Raw genomic sequence first — 18,913 nt, forward strand, 5'->3', positions numbered from 1 at the left:
CCCCATACCGTGGAAGTGGAAACAGAGGACTGGTGTGATGGTCTTTGCAACAAGACTCAGCAAGACATGCTCTTCTTTGGCTGACAAATTTTTCAGAGGCTAGAAGAGGCATGTGAATTTGATGATGATGCAAAAATCCTTTCCCACACTTTGCTATTTGGGAAAAACAGAGAGTATAGCATAGTGGTTAAGAGTAGGGGTTCTGGAGTCAGGCTGCCTGGGTCTGAAACTTGACTCTGTCAGTGAAGAGGCGTGACATTGTTGGGTGAATTAATTAATCCTCCTGCACCTCAGTACCCTCACTTGTCAAAAAGAGAAATGATTTTACTTTAAGTATAGAATCATGTGAAAAATGAAATGCATTTATATATATATATATATAAAACACTAAGAACAGTGCTACTATTTTGATACAGAGCATTTTAGACTTGGAAAGGGACTTCAAGGTCATCTTTAGTTTCTAAATGAGGGATCCAAGGTCAGGGAACTGATCCCCAAATTCTCATGACTACTTCCTGGGCAGAAACAAAGATTAAAACTAAGATTTGAAAAAATATAATTTATCTGCATTATTCTACATCAGGTGGTTTTAGGTGCTTAGATAATTAACAACAGGTCGATGAAGACAGTCTATGGCCAATTATCCAGTTTTAAAATATTCTGATTCTCCTGAGGATTTGCTGAAAGGAATATTTCAAAGAGCAAATGGAAAAGTTCACAGACTATTCTTTAATTCATTCTATCTACTAATCCATGCCTCAGTACTTCTCTGGTCCATAAACATCCCACACGGATGCTTTCTCTTTGAAGTCTGTAGAAAGGATTCTTTACCATTTTGTTGACTGAATGCTGATGCAGGAAGAGGTTGGAGGCTAAGAATGTATTTCGTTATTTATCTCCTCTCCAGCTGAGAGGAGGGGAGCATTGAATACTTCAAGTATGAGAAGCGGGTACCGGTGGTTTCCTGACTGTGCTAAGTAAGATGCTTGGGCATCCAGGCTGTTCAGAAATGCAATTCATGGTTACCTAATCTCACAGATGTTTCTATTTTCATTGCATTTCTGCAGACAATTACGGAGTAGTTAACTGTGTGCAAAGCTCTGTATTAGGAGGTAAGCAGTAGACATGAAAGAAGCAGTTCCTGACCTCAAGGGGAAGCTTATGCCCTGGTGCTGGTGAGGGGGTCTGGGAAGTGGAGAGGACTGGAGACCATGAAAGCCACAGACATGTAAGCAAACAACCTCAAGACAGGGTGATCAGTGCTGTGACGACAGGGAGCCCTGGGTGTTAGCCCAGAGAAGAGGCCCTGAGCCCAGGATGGGTAGGGAGAACACTTCATGATGAAGTTTGTACAATGCAACTCAGGGAAGGACATTCCAGAGAGAGGAGGCACTGCATGTAGAGACTAATGGTGATAAAAGATTTGCAAGCAGTTTCATTTCTGTAGAGTCTAAAGACGGGGATGGTGCGGAATTGGTGTGGAGAGCAGGCTGGAAAGGAAGGCAGGAGTCTTATCATGGCACATAGGTGCCAAGTTTAGCACTGAAGCTTGAAGAGTTTTTAATTTAATCAGGAACAGGCAGCTATGATGCTGGGCAGAGATAGAAGAGACATCTTGGAATAGCATCTTATTGGGGACCATATCACTTCTTCCACTTATCAGCCATGGAAGATGCCGTTTAAAAATAAGTGTTGGCGAGGGTGTGGAGAAAAGGGAACCTTTGTGCCCTGTTGGTGGGAATGTAAATGGTGCAGCCTCTATGGAAACAGTATGGAGATTCATAAAAAAATTGAAAATAGAACTACCATATGATCTAGCAATTCCACTTCATTCCAGTTCTGGGGTTTATCTGAAGAAAATGAAGACACTAATTTGAAAACATATATGCACCTTCATATTCATTGTAGTATTATTTACAATAACCAAGATATGGAGATAACCTGACTGTCACCAATGTATGAATGGATAAAGAAGATGGAATATGTCACACACAATGGAATATTATTCAGCCATGAAAAGAATGAAGTCTTGCCATTTCCAACAACATGGATGGGTCTTGAAGGCATTATGCTAAGTGAAATAAATTAGAGAAAGACAAATACTGAATGATCCCATGCATATGTGGAACCTAAAAACAAAACAAAACAAAAACCCAAACCAAGCTCATAGATACAAAAAAACAGACTGGTGACTGTCAGAGACAGAGTGGAGTGGAGCAGAAATGGGTGAAAGGGGTCAAAAAGTAAAATAAATAAATAAGAGTAAAAATGCTTGGTCACCAGAAGAGGAGTCGAGGAGATTTAAGTGCAATTGGCTCCCACATCTGAGTCACACTTTGGGCTCTGGTTGTGTGGGGTGGGTTTGCTCACCTGAAGCTGAGACTTGGCTGCGACCTCCTGGTAATACGGGGACTGGGAATTATCGAGCTCTGACTTGAACTTCTGGTTTGCCAGAGAGATGCTTAGCTCTACCTTCTGCTCCAGTGCATCCTCAGCAGCGTCAGTGAATTCTATTTTTCTTTCCTGTGTTAGAGTTAGAAAAAAGAGAAGTGATTCTGCTATGGTAAACCATAAGCAAATGGTTACATCATATAATATGTATGCATTGCTATTGTCTCAAGAAGCGGGTTATGAAGCATTAAGTGCTTTTAGAGTAGGTTCTATTAACTAGAATTGGCCTCTGAATTTCACTGAGAGACAAAGTATCAGAGTTATAATGAGTAAATTATGTAGAGTCCTCAAGAGCATTGTCATTTTATGACTGTATGCTCTTGTGAAAGCATTTAAACACACACACATACACACACACACACACTTGTTTACTGTTTACTATATCTTTTGGTTCATTTGAAATAATATCTCCTCTATCATCTAAGGTGGAAATCTTTGCCTTCTCTGAAACTTTGTACAGGTGAATAACATCTGAATCGCTCATTTGGAACCTTTGATATACTTATATAGAAGTTTTGTTTAATGGTAGTCTTGTCATCCCACAAACAATCCCCTAGAATCTGGTGTGATTCTCACACTCCACTGAGTCCCCCACAGCAAAAAACGTGAGACCATTTCTGTACAAAACTCCCAGGGAATATACATGATGAGGCAGGTCACATCCTCAGTAAACTGTCTTGGCTTATTGATTCCATTTTCAGTCACAGTGCTTAGACTATTTTTTGTCCTTATTTGCACTATAAATTCCTTGAAGGCAGGGGCTAAGTCTTGCTCATCTTAGTATCTTTATGTATAGCCCAATGTTTGCTGAATGAAAGAATTAGATGTAGGGGGAAAAGGATGTTAAGAGGAGGATGTGATGAATGTGAAATAAAATCTTCAGAGCATATTTACTGCAGAAGGAGGGACCTATATCAGACTCTGAAGGAGATGGAACACAGGTAATGTGAGAAAAGAAAAGGCAAACTGGAGCTGTCAGAAATTTTGTAGTGAATATGCTTAATCTCATTAATTTTTTCCAATGGCAGATTTCCCTGTTGGTATACCAGTATTTCCGAGAAAAACAAAGCATTGAAATTTGTTGTTTGTGGCAATAGTTCCATCAGGTCTACAGTCATCCAGTCTAAAACCCAGACAGAACGGCCTGCAGGGTTCTCATCTCTGAGTTTCCGTGTGGAACTGGCGAGACTGAACTTCCTGTCCTCACCTCCTGGCTTTGACCTGTGCTTTGGAGGGAGGGTCAGAGGAAAAGGAAAGGGCCCGGGAAGCCTCACAGACCACAGAGAATGGTAGACCTATCACAGTGGCCACAAAAGGACAAAATCCAGGTTTTGATTTGGGGCCCTTACCTCACATTACTTATGTCATCCTGCCTATTTAACTTTTATGCAAAGTGAAAGCGAAAGTCACTCATTCATGTCTGACTCTTTATGACCCCATGGACTATACAGTCCATGGAATTCTCCAGGTCAGAATACTGGGGTGGGTAGCCTCTTCCTTTTCCAGGGGACCTTCCCAACCCAGGGATCGAACCAGGGTTTCCTGCATTGCAGGCAGATTCTTTACCAGCTGAGCTATTGGGAAAGCCCATATGCAGAGTACATCATACGAAATGCCAGGCTGGATGAAGCTCAAGCTGGAATCAAGATTGCTGGGTAAAATATCAATAACCTTAGATATTCAGATAATGCCACTCTAATGGCAGAAAGTGAAGAGAAGCTAAAGAACCTCTTGATGAAGGTGAAAGAGGAGAGTGAAAAAGTTGACTTAAAACTTTCAAAAAATGAAGATCATGGCATCCAGTCCCATCACTTCATGGCAAACAGATAGGGAAAAAATGGAAGCGGTGAGAGACTTTATTTTCTTGGGCTCCAAAATCAAAGTGAATGGTGACTGCAGCCATGAAATTAAAAGACACTTGTTCCTTGAAAGAAAGCTATGACCAACCTAGAGAGCATATTAAAAAGTAGAGATCACTTTTCCAACAAAATTCCATGTAGTTAAAGCTATGGTTTTTCCAGTAGTCATGTATGGATGTGAGAGTTGGACCATAAAGAAGGCTGAGTGCTGAAGAACTGATGCTTTTGAACTGTGGTGTTGGAGAAAACTCTTGAGTCCCTTGGATAGCAAAGAGATCCAACCAGTCCATCCTAAAGGAAATCAGTCCTGAGTGTTCATTGGAAGGACTGACGCTGAAGCTGAAGCTCCAATACTTTGGCCACCTGATGTGAAAAGCTGACTCATTGGAAAAGACCCTGATCCTGGGAAAGATTGAAGACAGGAGGAGAAGGAGGTGGCAGATGGCGAGATGGTTGGTTGGCATTGCTGACTCAGTGGACATGAGTTTGAGCAAACTCCAGGAGATAGCGAGGGACAGAGAAGCCTGAAGACCATGGGATCATGATGAACTGGACACAAGTGAGTGACCGAACAACAACAACCTTTATTACTGAGGCTTCCCAGGTGGCCGGGTGGTAAAGAATCCACCTGAAAATGCAGGAGACACCAGAGATGCATGTTTGATACTTGGGTTGGGAAGATCCCGTGAAGTAGGAAATGGCGACCCACTCCAGTATTCTTGCCTGGACAGAAGAGCCTGGTGGGCTACAGTCCATGCGGTCACAGAGAGCTGGACATGACTGACCATGCAGGTACAAAGGGCGCAAGGGCCTTATATTACTGCCTTCTTCTGGGTCTGCCGCCTGCCTGATGCTGCCGCAACTCCACCCCTGGAACAAGGGGAGTGGTGTTTGCCTGCTTCTGCACTGAGTGTCTGGGCCCGAAGCCTTTTGGAGGGGTTGAAAATATCCTTCTATTGATTGTTGTCTAGTCACTTACTGCGACCCCATGGACTGTAGTCCCCCAGGCTTCTCTGTCCATAGGATTCTCCAGGCAAGAATACTGGAGTGGGTTGCCATGCCCTCCTTTTGATTAGGAGATGCAAACTTCTATGTATCAAATAAATTGGTAAGAAGGATTTATTATACAGCACAGGGAATATAGCCATTATTTTGTAATAACTTTGAATGGAGTGTATAAAAATACTGAACCACTATGTTGTACCCCTGAAACTAATATAACAATGCAAATCAATTGTGCAAGCATGTTGTCACCTCTGTCCTGTCTGACACTTTGTGACTCCATGAACCATAGCCGGCCAGGCTCCTCTGTCCATGGGATTCTCCAGACAAGAATACTGCAGTGGGTTGCCATGCTCTCCTTCAGGGGATCTTCCTGACCCAGGGATTGAACCTGCATCTCCTGCATTGCAGGTGAATTCTTTACCTATGGAGTCACTTGAGAAGCCCAAATCAGTTGGTCAGTTAAAAAGTCCCCCTTTAGCAATAACCAACATTCAATTCCTTAACAATCCTCTCCTCCTGAATGCCTTTTCACTCAATCAGGGTGGTGGCCAGCATTGCTTTTTGCCAGAAAACACTCTTTTTATTTTTCCCCAGCTTGACATGCAGGATTTCAGTCATTTGGATATTTTTCTGGACTATTTGAGCTGGACATGACTGGGAGAAAAGCCTCTGTCCTTGCTGTCAGGGTGGGATTACACTTTGGTGGGGAAAGGACTTCATTGATGAGTTGAGAGACGCATTCATTCATTCATTCATTCATCCGTCGTTTATTCACTCTAAAGCTAAGTGAAAGTCAAGGTCATGTTTAAAGGGCTGTCTGCATATAATATTGGCCCATTCTAGCAAGCTAGAAAGGGGTAGCACTAATGACAGTGAGTGGTCAACCCATCCCTGTTTTACTAATAAAACCAAACAGACACGTGAAGAACTAGATTGAGTCTGAGAACTTACTCTCGCAGGCACTTTGGTGTCCGGGAGGGTGTAGTTGAGGATTTCGTTGAGCAGCGTGTCATCAGTAGGGAGGGGCAAGGGCCTGGGTGAGACACTGGCAACGTCTGAAAATTTTAAAAAGAACAATGAGACTGGAGGAGTTTAAAGTAGAACAAGGTCATGGTGTCACATGCTTTTCCTGTCACTCTGGAAGTTACAGATGTCAGAACTCATTTTCTTTCAAGATCACATAAATATGTTCTTGAGCAAAACATAACTCATACTCTTGATCCCTCTTAAATTCCTCATTACTCCTCTCCAGGACCCAAGCTTGGTGCTCCCCTAGATGTGTTAGTTAAGAGGTTTTTGCCAAATGAGATCGGGTTAATTTTTCTTTTTGTGATTATATTAAGGACACAAAGATATCTTATCTTGAATTTGTTTGTTGGAAAATATTGGTAATGATTGCCTCCAAGTGGCAGGATAATGGGTGATTTGGTTTTCCATTTATTCTTTCCTATATTTTCCAAGACTCATGTTATGAGTTTAAATTATAAAGTTAGAAATACAGTCAGTTTTGAAGAAGTGCATTATAAACTGTGTCAGCTTCGATTAAGGATTGCTTTTCACATAACATGCTTTCATGAGGATGTGAATTAAGGTTCAGAAGTAGATGAAATGAGGACATCTAAGCTTACCTGTTGAAGACACAGGGGTTTGACGGAGCTCTCCTAAGTTCTCCTTTGTGACTACTTCATCTTTTCTGTTAGCACAATAGAAAATAAAAAAGAGGTGGTGAAAAGGAGCTTGATGACAACAGAGGAAACACATTTAACACATTTTCTTATATTTAGACTTAAAAATTAGGGAGAAAGTATATTTTAAAACTAGGTTTACCTATTTTTTTTTTTAATCACAAAAGTAATCTTGTAATACATTTTCATTGAAGAGAAATTCAAACAACTTCCAAAAAAATTATTTTTGACCCCAGGGTTTTTCCTAAGCACCTTGGCTTTTTGTAATCCTGGGGAGCATTTTCATGGTAGACAAAGGTTTGGGGGGGCCTGATACCTTATAGTCCTCTTATACTTCGACCGTGTCCTTGACATCAAAGAGAATTGATCACACGAAGTATGACTGAAACAATCTTGCTAAAATATCAGACCCTCAAACCTGCAAACTCAGAGAGTCATTAAGTTTATCTGATAAAGTAACTCTTGTGGTTACGATAATGAGAGAGAGATAGATTTTTAGATAATGCAAGTGTATTAAATCCCTATTCTGGACATAATCATTGCCCACCATGGTGACCTCCTGGGGACATGTGGGTAGGCTTGCAACGCCAGGGACTGTCAGTGTGGAAGATATCCAAAGGCAAATCCAAGGTCATGGTTATAGGGCTGTCTGCATATAATGTTGGCCCATTCTAGCAAGCTTTATTTAGAACGGTGTAGTGATATCTATTGAAGTGTACTGATTGATTTCTTACTGTAAGCTATCAGATCTCAAAGGATGGTGTGTGAGTTTGTAAGACACAGCCATGATGGACTGTTTGATCCAAACAGTAGCTCATGCTGACGGCAGACCAGAAATAATGGCAAGGTCCTCTGTTGTAGAGTCATGGAGAGGTGGGACTCTCCAGGGGACTTGAAAGGAGAGCAGGATTTGGGTGTGTGGAGAGGAGAAGGCAGGTTCTCCAGACAGAGAGGAAGACCGCAGTCAGAGCCCAGGATGAGCAGGGGGTAGGCTGGACGCAGTGGGGGAGTGTCATGGTGACCGTGGTGGGATCACAGTTTGTGGAGGCAGGGCTGGAAAGGTGAGGGGGTGAAAGCTTTGATTACTTAGTTTGGCCTCTTCCTCAGGGGAGGTCCTGACAGGGAACAGATGGCTCACTCAGGGTGTAATCTGAGCAAAGTTTAACAAAGGGCTTACTAAGTCATGGGACAAGTATGAGAGCAGCCACGAGGGTGAGGGCAGAACCCACGGCCGGTAACAGCGAGGGGCCGAAAGCTCCCCTCATCCAGGAGGGGTGAGGAGATGGAGCAGGGACACCAACCAGAGACCCAGAAGGCTCTGTGGGAAGACAGGGCTGCCTGACAGGGGCTGAGTGGAGGCTGAAGGAGGCCAACCGTCTGAAGAGTTTGCAGGCGGGGGGTGCAGGAGGTGATGCATTTGTTCACTTCGCTCTGCTCTGCCCTCTGGTCTCCTGCCCCCCACTGGCTGGTCCCAGAAGTCAGAGGCCAGGGGAGGTGAGCGAGGCAATCCCTTCCACTCGCCCTCTGCACAGAGCAGGTGGAGATGAGTAGGGAGGGGAAAATCCCAAGGGCCAGAGGAAGATGCGGGAATATTTTCAAAAGCCTTTGAACAAAGTTCAGTGCAAAAAAGGGCCTATCTCAGACATATAAATCCAGCGAAAGTTATGCAAGGTAAGCAGGGGAAGAGGTTAGAGGCAGGAAAATCTGTTAGGGAGATCAGAGTTGACTTTTTTCACCGTGTAAATTAAAAAGGTCCTGGACCAGGTGATGGCAAGGGGAGCAGGAATGAAGGAACAAAGGTGGAAAGCATTGTCAGTAATTCCTATAGCCCAATTTGTGTCTCTCTCTGCAGCATTATTATCTTCAGATTTAGATTTCTAAATGTTATATAATGTGTGTGATTTGTGAGTTTAGAGTTTGGCAACAGCATCTCTCTTCTTTAATCATTTTATCGAATGTACTTTTCCTTTGCTTTTTTTTTTTTGCATTTCGATTTTCTTATTTGATATTCAGTTCTTGTTGAAGGCATAGCTCAGTGCTTCAGTAATTTAGTTTGAGAAATACTAACACTTTATAGAATACCAAAGGAGATTTCAAAATTCAGGTTGCTCTCTGATTGCATTAAATATGTTTCCAATGTAACTAATATTTTTCAACATTTCTAAGAACAACTATTTTAATTGCTATATGTCTTATAAGTAAAAAAAAAAAATATTAGGTAATTGTCACCCAGTATTGCATTCATTTTTATCTGCAAATGTAGTGCAAACATCTATCTCAGTCTATAAGGTCTCTCCATTTCCCTTTTATATACTCATTTATCTTCAGCAAAATACATGCACAAATTGTCTGTCAGAATAACCTACTCAGATCTCAGTAGCTGAAATAATATAAAGGCATAATAGCTCAGTCTCACTCCATCATGTGATCCTTCAAAAATCAAGCATGCCGCACTCTATTTTGGGTACTTACCTCTCAAGGAAGTTTCTCTGTTTCATTCTCTGCAGAAAGATAAAAAGTCATTTTACCAAGAGATAATGCCAACCGAAGAGCCAGAGTCTATTTTCATTCCTCTTTCTCTTTAACTTTACTTCAACCTGCCTGCACAATGTTATTTTGCAGAAATGAAATTACCATTGGCCTTCTCAGATCTTTCCAAGCATTTCTTCAACAATTACACTAGGGAAACTTATTCTAAAGGGGCCAGGGCTGGAGGCCTGGGAGCTACTTTGGACTAACTTACATACCGTGTTTTAACTGACCTGCTGAAGAAGATCCAGGTGCTCCTGGGAGTTGCTGAAATTTTTCCCGATGTCGAAGAGGCAGAAGGTCTCCTGCTGGCAGGTGCTGACCCAGTCCTGGTATTCCCCTGGCTCAGGGAGGCGATCCAGAAAGATCCGGTAGGCTTCCCACACTGCCTCCTGGCAGACTGGAAGGCAGCGTGCTTTAGAAGATGCCACACCCTTAGAAGATGCCCTTTTCCCAACCCAGATACAGTCCTAAACATGGAGCGCTCTGTCATGGCTGACATGGACACACTAGCTCATAGCCCATAGAGATTAATTCATTCAACAAGTATATATTGAGCAGGGAGAAATATACACCTGGGAGAAATATTCCCAGGCGTATATATATGTACCAGGGAGAAAAATAAAAGAAGGGAGATAGGAATGTGTGTGTGTGGGTGACTGCTGTTTATAATAAGGTGGTTGAAGAAGTCCTCATGATCAAGGTGACTTTTGAACAGTTTGGGAAGAGGCCCCAAGGCTGAAGAACATGGAGTGCATTGAAAGACTAGCAAGCAGGTCAACTGTGGCCAGAGCAAGGCTGAGAGTCACAGCGGATGAACACAGCAGGCTGTGGTCAGGGGCACACAGATGGTGCGGGACTTGCAGGCCAGTCATCTGCTGGGCCACGGGTGCCTGGCTGGACCTGCAGATTTTCCAAGGGGTGAACAGTCACACATGTATTTAAACACTCAGTGTCTAGATCTCAGCTTTCCTAGCATGCTTTCCTAAATTTCCCTAAGGGCACAGCTTTTCCTTCCTCATCTCCCCCTTGGGCCGCATCCTTGCTTGACTCCCCCATCCCTGACCTTTCTGTGGCATGCTGCCTCTGGGCTGCCACACAAAGGATGTTTGACATAACTGTGTTTGAGGTTAAGACAGGAAGGGAACTTGGTTGACGGCGAGCACACCATTTTTGCAAGTAGGGCAGTTTTTTGATTCTTTGTGTTAGAAGTCCTAATGGAGTCAACAGCTGATACATCATTAAAAATAATGATTGCAGATCATGGTGTGATTGTTAGCCTAAAATGCCAGAGGAACTTAAAGAATAAGAATATCACTATAACAGAACTCCATCTGCTCCTGTCTACTTATTTATGTATCACATTTTCCTAGCATTTAAGTGAAACTAAGGAAAAGAATAGAGATAAAACTGGTGTTAAGTTCTGTCTAATGTTCTCAATGCTTAATAGAAATAACAAATAATGGCACATGAATTAACAGAGGAAAGAAACAGCACCAAAGCAACCCCATCTCTCCAGGGCAGAAGTTAGGAGAGCTTAACCTACAGGCTCTTCATTTAAATTGACCCTTTCCAAAGCCTTGTTCCTAATTTTGTGTTTATAAACATTAGTTGTCTAAAACCGAATATCTGAGCTTACATGCATCTGTCAGTACAAAAAATAAAAACTTTTGTCAAATTTATATCTACTTACTTTAACCAATCCTATATTAAAAATAATTATAAATCTAACTGAATCCAGAAGCAATTTCTGAAAATAAGTAAAAGAAGTTATTTACTTAGGAAATAAGTTAAAATAATTAACTTCAATTTATGTATATTTTTGTTACCGAGAAGTATTGTCAAGCACCCCATAACAGACTTTTAAGTGTGACATAAATCACATTGAGATAAGACTCTGCAGCGAGAAGTGGGATGAAGATGTGGGTGTGTGGAGAGAGAGGGACCATGTGACATTGCCTGCTGTTAGGAAGAGGTGTTCATGCATTTGTAAAGAGTATTTGATGGTAAGTATTGAGCCTGTGGTAGATTCCACTGTATGTAGGAGAATGCTCTAACTCCTGTTTTATTTTCAATATCAATATTTATAGCTCACCAAACTTACACCTTATCCAATTATTTAAGCTTATAATGAAAACTTTAGAAGAATGCAGTCAGTCAGTTCAGACACTCAATTGTGTCTGACTTTTTGTGACCTCATGGACTACAGTACACCAGGCTTCCCTGTCCGTCACCAGCTCCTGAAGCTTGCTCAAACTCATGTCTATCGAATCAGTGATGCCATCAAACCATCTCATCCCTTGTTGTCCCCTTCTCCTCCTGTCTTCCATCTTTCCCAGCATCAGGGTTTTTTCCAATGAGTCAGTTCTTTGAATCAGACATTAATGCAAATGTATCAAAGTATTGGAGCTTCAGCTTCAGCATTAGACGTTCCAATGAATATTCAGGAATGATTTCCTTTAGGATGGACTGGTTGGATCTCCTTGCAGTCCAAGGGACTCTCAAGAGTCTTCGCCAATACCACAGTTCAAAAGCATCAATTCTTCGATGCTCAGCTTTCTTTATAGTCCAACTCTCACATCCTTACATGACTACTGGAAAAACCATAGCTTTGACTAGACGGACCTTTGTTGACAACGTAATGTCTCTGCTTTTTAATATGCTATCTAGGTTGGTCATAGCTTTTCTTCCAAGGAGCAAGCATCTTTTAATTTCATGGCTGCAGTCACCATCTGCAGTGATTTTGGAGCCCAAGGAAATAAACTCTCTCACTGTTTCCATTTTTTCCACTATCTACACACCATGAAGTGATGGCAAGCAAGGGGGCACCTAATTTATAAATTATTTTAGGGGATGAAGTTAGATTTTTTAAGAAGTTAGATGATTTTGGTCATAAGCAATTGCAGTATATTGATTTTTACCTCTGGAGGGATGGGGAGCAAGCGGAGGCTTTGGAGCAGAAGTTGACATCATCTGACTTTCTAAAGAAACCCTCTGACTGCCAGGCAGAGGAAAGGGATTGTGAGTTGTGGGGAGGAACGAGGTGTGAGAAGCCTGGTTCGGAGGCTTTTATTCCTGTGATTTACCCTCCCACACTCCCCATCTGGCCTGCATCTGGGTTTCTCTGAGCTTTCTGTTTTGAGAAACAAAGAGAATTCCAGACCAACAGAAGCTCAGGTCATTTATCATCAGCAATGTGACCAGAACCCATAGAGCTGGGGGTGGGTGCAGCGCCCACCGCTTGGAATGAGCCGTTTGAGTTGTCCACCTATGAAGCGTGTGTTCCCTGGAGTTCTTCCTACATCAGCAAACAGCCTAGGCTGAGACATTCAGCAGAAAGGCTGAGGTCCTGTGGCCAGATCTCAGGTAACTATGAGGGGACTGGGGACTCAAGGCTCTGATTTCTCCTTGTGATAATCCTTTTCAACAGATTCAGAGAAGGATGGTGCAGAGTGGTATACCAAAGGGTTAGAAAATTCCAGACGCCTCCCAGCCCCTGAGATCTTTTGATGACTCAACTTACAAGGTTTTTATTTGCTATGCCTTCAGTAAGGATGGATGACTGTCCCAGTGAGTCACGGGCTGGTGCCCCTGTTCTGATCACAAAATGATTCTGTCTCCTGGTTTGTGCTGAGCTTCTAGGAGGCCAAACAAATGACATCAGAAGAGTCACCCAAAAAAAAAAAATTTTTGTCCCTCAAAAATAGTCTAAAGAAAATACACTGGCCTCTAGATACATCCTAACATTTTGATCTCTAGAAACTACAATGCCTTAGGGAAATAATTCTTTAAGCAGCTTCAGCCATTTGTGCTTCAGGGAGACTGTTCTCTCAGAACTCTGGTGAAAAGTTTTAATGGGGACAAGGGCTTTCTGTGTCCCCGAGGTGGAAGAAAGGGTGGCAGGCAAAGGGGCAGGATTATCTGGGCAAATTATTAAAATGCAGGTTACGAAGTAGGTCGGTTGTGGAGTCTGAGTGCCAGCATCTCTAGTGGGTTTCCAGATGATGATGATACCGCTTGTTTGTGGACGGTAATTTGAGTAGCAAGAGGTAGGGTTCCCTCCAGCTTTAGCTTTGTCTGGGTCACACAGTAACATGAAAGAAAGATCTAACTTCTAATATTGGGGTTGGGAGAGAGAGTGAAGAGAGACAGAGGAAGGGAGAGAAGGGGGAAGACATGGGGAGAGTGGCTTCTCAAAGGACTCACAGAGGACGTTGACGGGAGGCAGCCCCAGCTGTCATCTGGTGGGAGCAGAGGGTTCTGCCTGGGAAGCTACCAGAAATGACCTTGGCTCTTGTGTCTGCGCTTTCTGATGAGCATGCCCGCGATTCCATCAGGAAGCACAGAACATTTTCCCTTGTGTTGCTTTAGGATTGGGAAAAGAAATAGCTCAATATTCCATTTGATTTGAGGAATGTGGATGCTGTCTCCCCTAAATTTGAAAGATAATTTCGTAAAAGCAGCTATGAGAACAATAAGTGGGTTACTCTGTCAGAGAAACACCACTTTATAGCTGGGTCTTAGTTCTAGTTTCTTTGTGAACCAATTTGTTAGACTTAAGAACGCTATGCTGATGAATAGTAAAATTTCACATCACCCAGGAGCAGCCATAAAGATAATGGGCCGTCATTGCTGTGGGGAGAAAACAGTGGCTTGTTTCATCCAGGGAAGCAAGAATGAAAGAAGCAAACCTAATCAAGGGTAAAGAGCGATGAATAAAATTCAGAGCGAAGAATTTGGTCGCAGCAATGAGTAGTCTAGTCTGCAAATTCCTGTGATGAATCCTATTTGTGAATGTCGTAAAAGATTAGAAGCTACATGAAAATAGTCAGCAATAGCTGTGTTCATGGTCAGTGTGATGCATATATTATGCATTTGTTTTTCTATCTATTAACAAATAACATGAAATTTACCAGTGTCATTAGCTGACTACTGTGTAGTCACATTCAAAATGAATGCTTTAGAAGCAGCACTGTCTTTTCTCTGCACTTCCAATGACTTCCTGCATCCATCAACAAGCATTTACTGAGAAACTGCTACACAGAGGTGCTGAGTGAAATATTATATTAATAAAGAATATTAATATAGTGCACTTGATTTTCTATAATTAGAGTCCTCCTTCTGACTCTGATCCAGTACCTGTCATTTCTCTGCAGGTGTGGCTTCTGTCAAAAAGCAAGTATCTCTTTACTTCCACATAAATGAGGCATACAAGGAACATAAGGCTTGGTATTTTTGATACTGTTAGTTAATAATGCTTCCCCAAACCAATAACGCCCCACGTTAATTTCAATCCTTGCAAATCTTATAGACACAAATACTTAAGAATTTCATGGGATGTTAGTGTGAAGACATACTGTTCAGTTGTCATAAAGTGTAACACATCAAGGCTGGAATTGAACCAGCTTGCTCTGGTCAATAAGTATGAAATAGAACAGGGTGACTGGGATGTTTGGAATAGAAGCAAATGTCTATTATGATCAAGGCGGTACTCAGCAAACCTCCTCAGCGTTCACAGGGAAGGTGAACTGAGTTTAGTATTCAGCCAGCAAGACTCTTTGCATAATATAGGGCTACCTGGGGATGTAATTGTTTAGTCCCTAAGTCGTGTCTGACTCTTTGCGACTCTGCGCACTGTAGACCACCAGGCTCCTCGGTCCATGGGATTTCCCAGACAAGAATATTGGAGTGGGTTGCCATTTCCTTCTCCAGGGATTCTTCCTGCCCTAGGGATCCAACTTGAGTCTCCTGCATTGGCAGGCAGATTCTTTACCACTGAGCCAGCAGGGAAGTCCTGGGGATGTAATAGAAGCTACCAAAGATTCTTCCATTTAAATAAATGACAAGGACAGCCGCTGATGGTTGTGGTGTGACTGAATTCCATCATGATTTCTGGGAGTGCTGTAACAGTCCTGTGATACTGGCTTGGGGTAAAAATTGCGCTGTAACTCTGCTGGAAGCCACTGTAATGGTGTTGTAAATCCTGTTAACACCTCCGCATTTATCTTGTAACCACTGCTAATTTGTGCCTCTAGATTTCCCAGCTTCAGGCCTTTTTGCTAAATCAGCAATAAACAACTGAAACTTACCAAGAAGGAAGGGAGGATCAGGATTGTAACGCGGTTTTTGAAAAGTGAGATCTTAAGTCATAAATCAATTTGATTAGTTTCTTGATGTTGCAGTCATTCTTGTGCTTCTTCATAATAACAACATTCGAATTCAGTATTGGGCTTTGGTACAAATAAAATGAAGAGGTGAAACCCACAAGTGAAGGCTTTCTGGTGGCTTGTTAAATGCCCTGACGGTTCTGTGTTGCAGAGGACATGGATTTAAGACTTACAAACACAGATCTACCATAGTTTCAAAGGTTTATTATTCACAACTCTCAGTTCAGTTGGCTGTTTTGTATAACTCTTGTGACTAAAGCAGAGATTGGAAGTCCTGGGCTGAAGACAACCTAGGTATGCATGAAAGAGAAGAGACAAAGAGGGGAAATCTGAACAGGCTACATCTCTTTCCTTACCTCTCAATCTATAATATGCTTGAAGACTGGCTAAAATCTGTTCCATGGATTCCTGTGGACAGACTTTAACCCCAGTTGGGAAAAATGCTGATCTTTTGGTTCGATGCTTTGCCAAATCGAACATTCGTCTCATGGTTGACACTTTGTACGTTTTTGCGGTATTTTTGGTTGCTTCAGTTCTTGGGGCATTATCTATGTCTTTAATCTCAGAACCGTATATTTTAATGGAGAGATCTGTAAAAGAAAGATTGATTTCCTGGTAATTGTACTCAGCCATAAAAAAGAATAAAATAGTGCTATTTGCACCAACATGGATGGACCTAGAAATTATCATATAAGTGAAGTAAGTCACACAAAGACAAATATATGATATTGCTTATATGTGGAATCTAAGAAAATGATACAGATGAATTTATTTACAAAACAGAAACAGATTTGCAGACATAGAAAAGAAACTTATGGCTACCAAAGGGAAAAGGAGGGGGGAGGGATAAATAAGAAATCTGGGATTAACAGATACACACTACTACATATAAAATAGATAAACAGCAAGGTCTACTATATAACACGTGCTTGGTCACTCAGTCATGTCTGACTCTTTGCAACCCCATGGACTATAGCCTGTCAGCCTCCTTTGTCCATGGGGATTCTCCAGGCAGGAACACTGGAGTGGGTTGTCATGCCCTCCTCCAGGAGATCTTCCCAACCCAGGTCTCCCACATTGTAGGGGGATTCTTTACCATCTGAGCCACCAGGAAAGCCCACTATATAACATAGGGAGCTATATTTAGTATCTTATAATAACCTATAATGAAAAAAATCTGAAAAAGAATATATATATGTGCATAACTGAATCACTGCTCTGTACATGAAACACTGTAAATCAACTATATTTTGATTTAAAAAAGATTGATTTCCTGGTGAACTTACACATTTGTGTGTTATAGGTGAAGCATATGATAAATGGATAGAGAAAACTAAAAACTGATTCTGTGGCTTATGGAAATTTCATTTTAATGCAAATGCAAAATTCCAATGATAAAGCATTTTCAGAAATCAGGGAATAGCAGAATGAGCTGATCAAGTGTATTTTTAAAAAAAGTCTCGAATCATCTTGCCTTTAGGAACTGCCAAATATTGAAACCATTTCCCACACATCTCTCTAAAAATCACTCCCCACTTAGCACTCAAGCCTCCCAAGAGATGCCTCTTTTGATAGACATTATAATTCGAGTAGGGAATGATAGAGCATTGTGGTACTCAGAGGTGTGCTCTCGATGAGGAAGTGGAGTGCTTCTAAAAACCAAGGGGAAAATAATGCAACCAAACAACCTCCCTGCCCATTAGCGGCAGCCCTAGGATTTCTGTGTGGGCAGGGCTCTGGAGGTGGCAATGTGGTTGAAAGTGATTTGAGGCATTAGAATTTCATTTACAGAGCACGCTTGATATTTTATGAAAGATGATGAGAGAAGGGATGGAGGACAGGCCAAAGAGAGGGTGTTGGCAGAGGATTAAACTCCCAGAGCCATTCATCCGGCCGCCACCATGTTGCCTGGTAGGGTGAGGTCTGGAGTTCATTTGTAACTTCTTGGGCCTCTCATAAAAATACCTTACATGCACAGAGCACTATTTTATTTTGAGTTTTCTTCCATATGTATTATTTCCTATCACTCTCACAAAAGCTCTACCATGTAGTGTATGCATGCTAAGTCACTTCAGTCTTTCAGACTCTTCGCGATCCTATGGACTGTAGCCCACTAGGCCCCTCTGTCCATAGGCTTCTCCAGGCAAGAATACTGGAGTGGGTTGCCATGCCCATCTCCAGGGGATCTACCCAACCTAGGGATAGAACCCATGTCTCCCGTACCTCCTGCACTGTAGGCAGATTCTTTACCGCTGAGCCACTGGGGAAACCCCACTATATAGATGAAACAGATACTATTTTATATTTTTGTTTACCACCCAGTTAGGTACTGGGGTCCAGAGCTGTCAGAGCATGTTAACAGTGTGGTCATATCTCCATTTTCCCTCTCCCATTCCACCTCCTTCCTTTTAGCCAGTCTACTGTTTAAGAGATGAATTACTGATGACCTGGGACCACTTACTCTGGCCCCTGCAGACCACCAGCATGTGGCTTACAAAGACTGATGCTCTCATTTTACTAAAGAAGGCACTCCACCCTTTAGCTTCTGAAATGTGGTCCAGATGAGGGGATCAAGCAGAAATGTAAGCACGTAGCTGTAGAGCAACTCAAATCTTGCCACAAAGCATATAAACCCCTCCTTCACTGGGGGTGGGGTGGGTGGACTGACGGAGTCCGGGTAGGAACACATTCTCTGTCACATTGAGGAGGCTCAGAGGACCCTGCCAGTCTTGGGGAGTGACCCATTCTTAGAGACTCGTCTGCTCACCCAGGCATGCACCAGAGCAATGGAGCATAATCTCTGATTGGAATATGGGGATCTGCGGCTTCTGAAGGTCTCCAGGTGATTCCAAGAGGCGGACAGGTTTGGGAACCACTGTTTCATGGATCTCTAAGGAGACCTTCAGCTGAAGAGTCAGCAGAACCCTCTTCACATTGGCTTAAACAATAAGGAAGTTATTACTGCATGTGAAAGAAAGCTAAAAGCTAAGAGCCGCCTGGTGCAATGAAACCGATTGCCTTTCTACTACCCTCTCATTTTCTCTGCTCCATCCCCTCACGTGGGACTTTGTCTGTAGGCCAGCTTCCACCAAATTGAATGTGCTTACCCTGTTCATGTTGAAAAATAGCCTTTCCCTACAGTCTGGCTGATCCACGCCACGTGCTTGGATGAATACCAGCTGCCAGTGGGGATATGCTGGCACTACTAGCTTGAGCC

General features: G+C 42.4%; 1 protein-coding gene across 1 annotated transcript in view; it reads right to left on the reverse strand.

Annotated features, from left to right (window-relative positions):
• Window positions 1–18,913, reverse strand: part of IMPG1 (interphotoreceptor matrix proteoglycan 1) — a 147,880-nt gene that overhangs the window by 93,125 nt on the left and 35,842 nt on the right. The window contains 6 exon segments of the mRNA XM_043439397.1: window positions 2,371–2,523; window positions 6,267–6,370; window positions 6,944–7,008; window positions 9,473–9,501; window positions 9,763–9,929; window positions 16,053–16,286. Of these exon segments, the coding sequence (XP_043295332.1) occupies window positions 2,371–2,523; window positions 6,267–6,370; window positions 6,944–7,008; window positions 9,473–9,501; window positions 9,763–9,929; window positions 16,053–16,286 (752 nt within the window).

Source organism: Cervus canadensis, chromosome 20 (genome assembly GCF_019320065.1).
Source record: "Cervus canadensis isolate Bull #8, Minnesota chromosome 20, ASM1932006v1, whole genome shotgun sequence".
Taxonomy (NCBI): domain Eukaryota; kingdom Metazoa; phylum Chordata; class Mammalia; order Artiodactyla; family Cervidae; genus Cervus; species Cervus canadensis.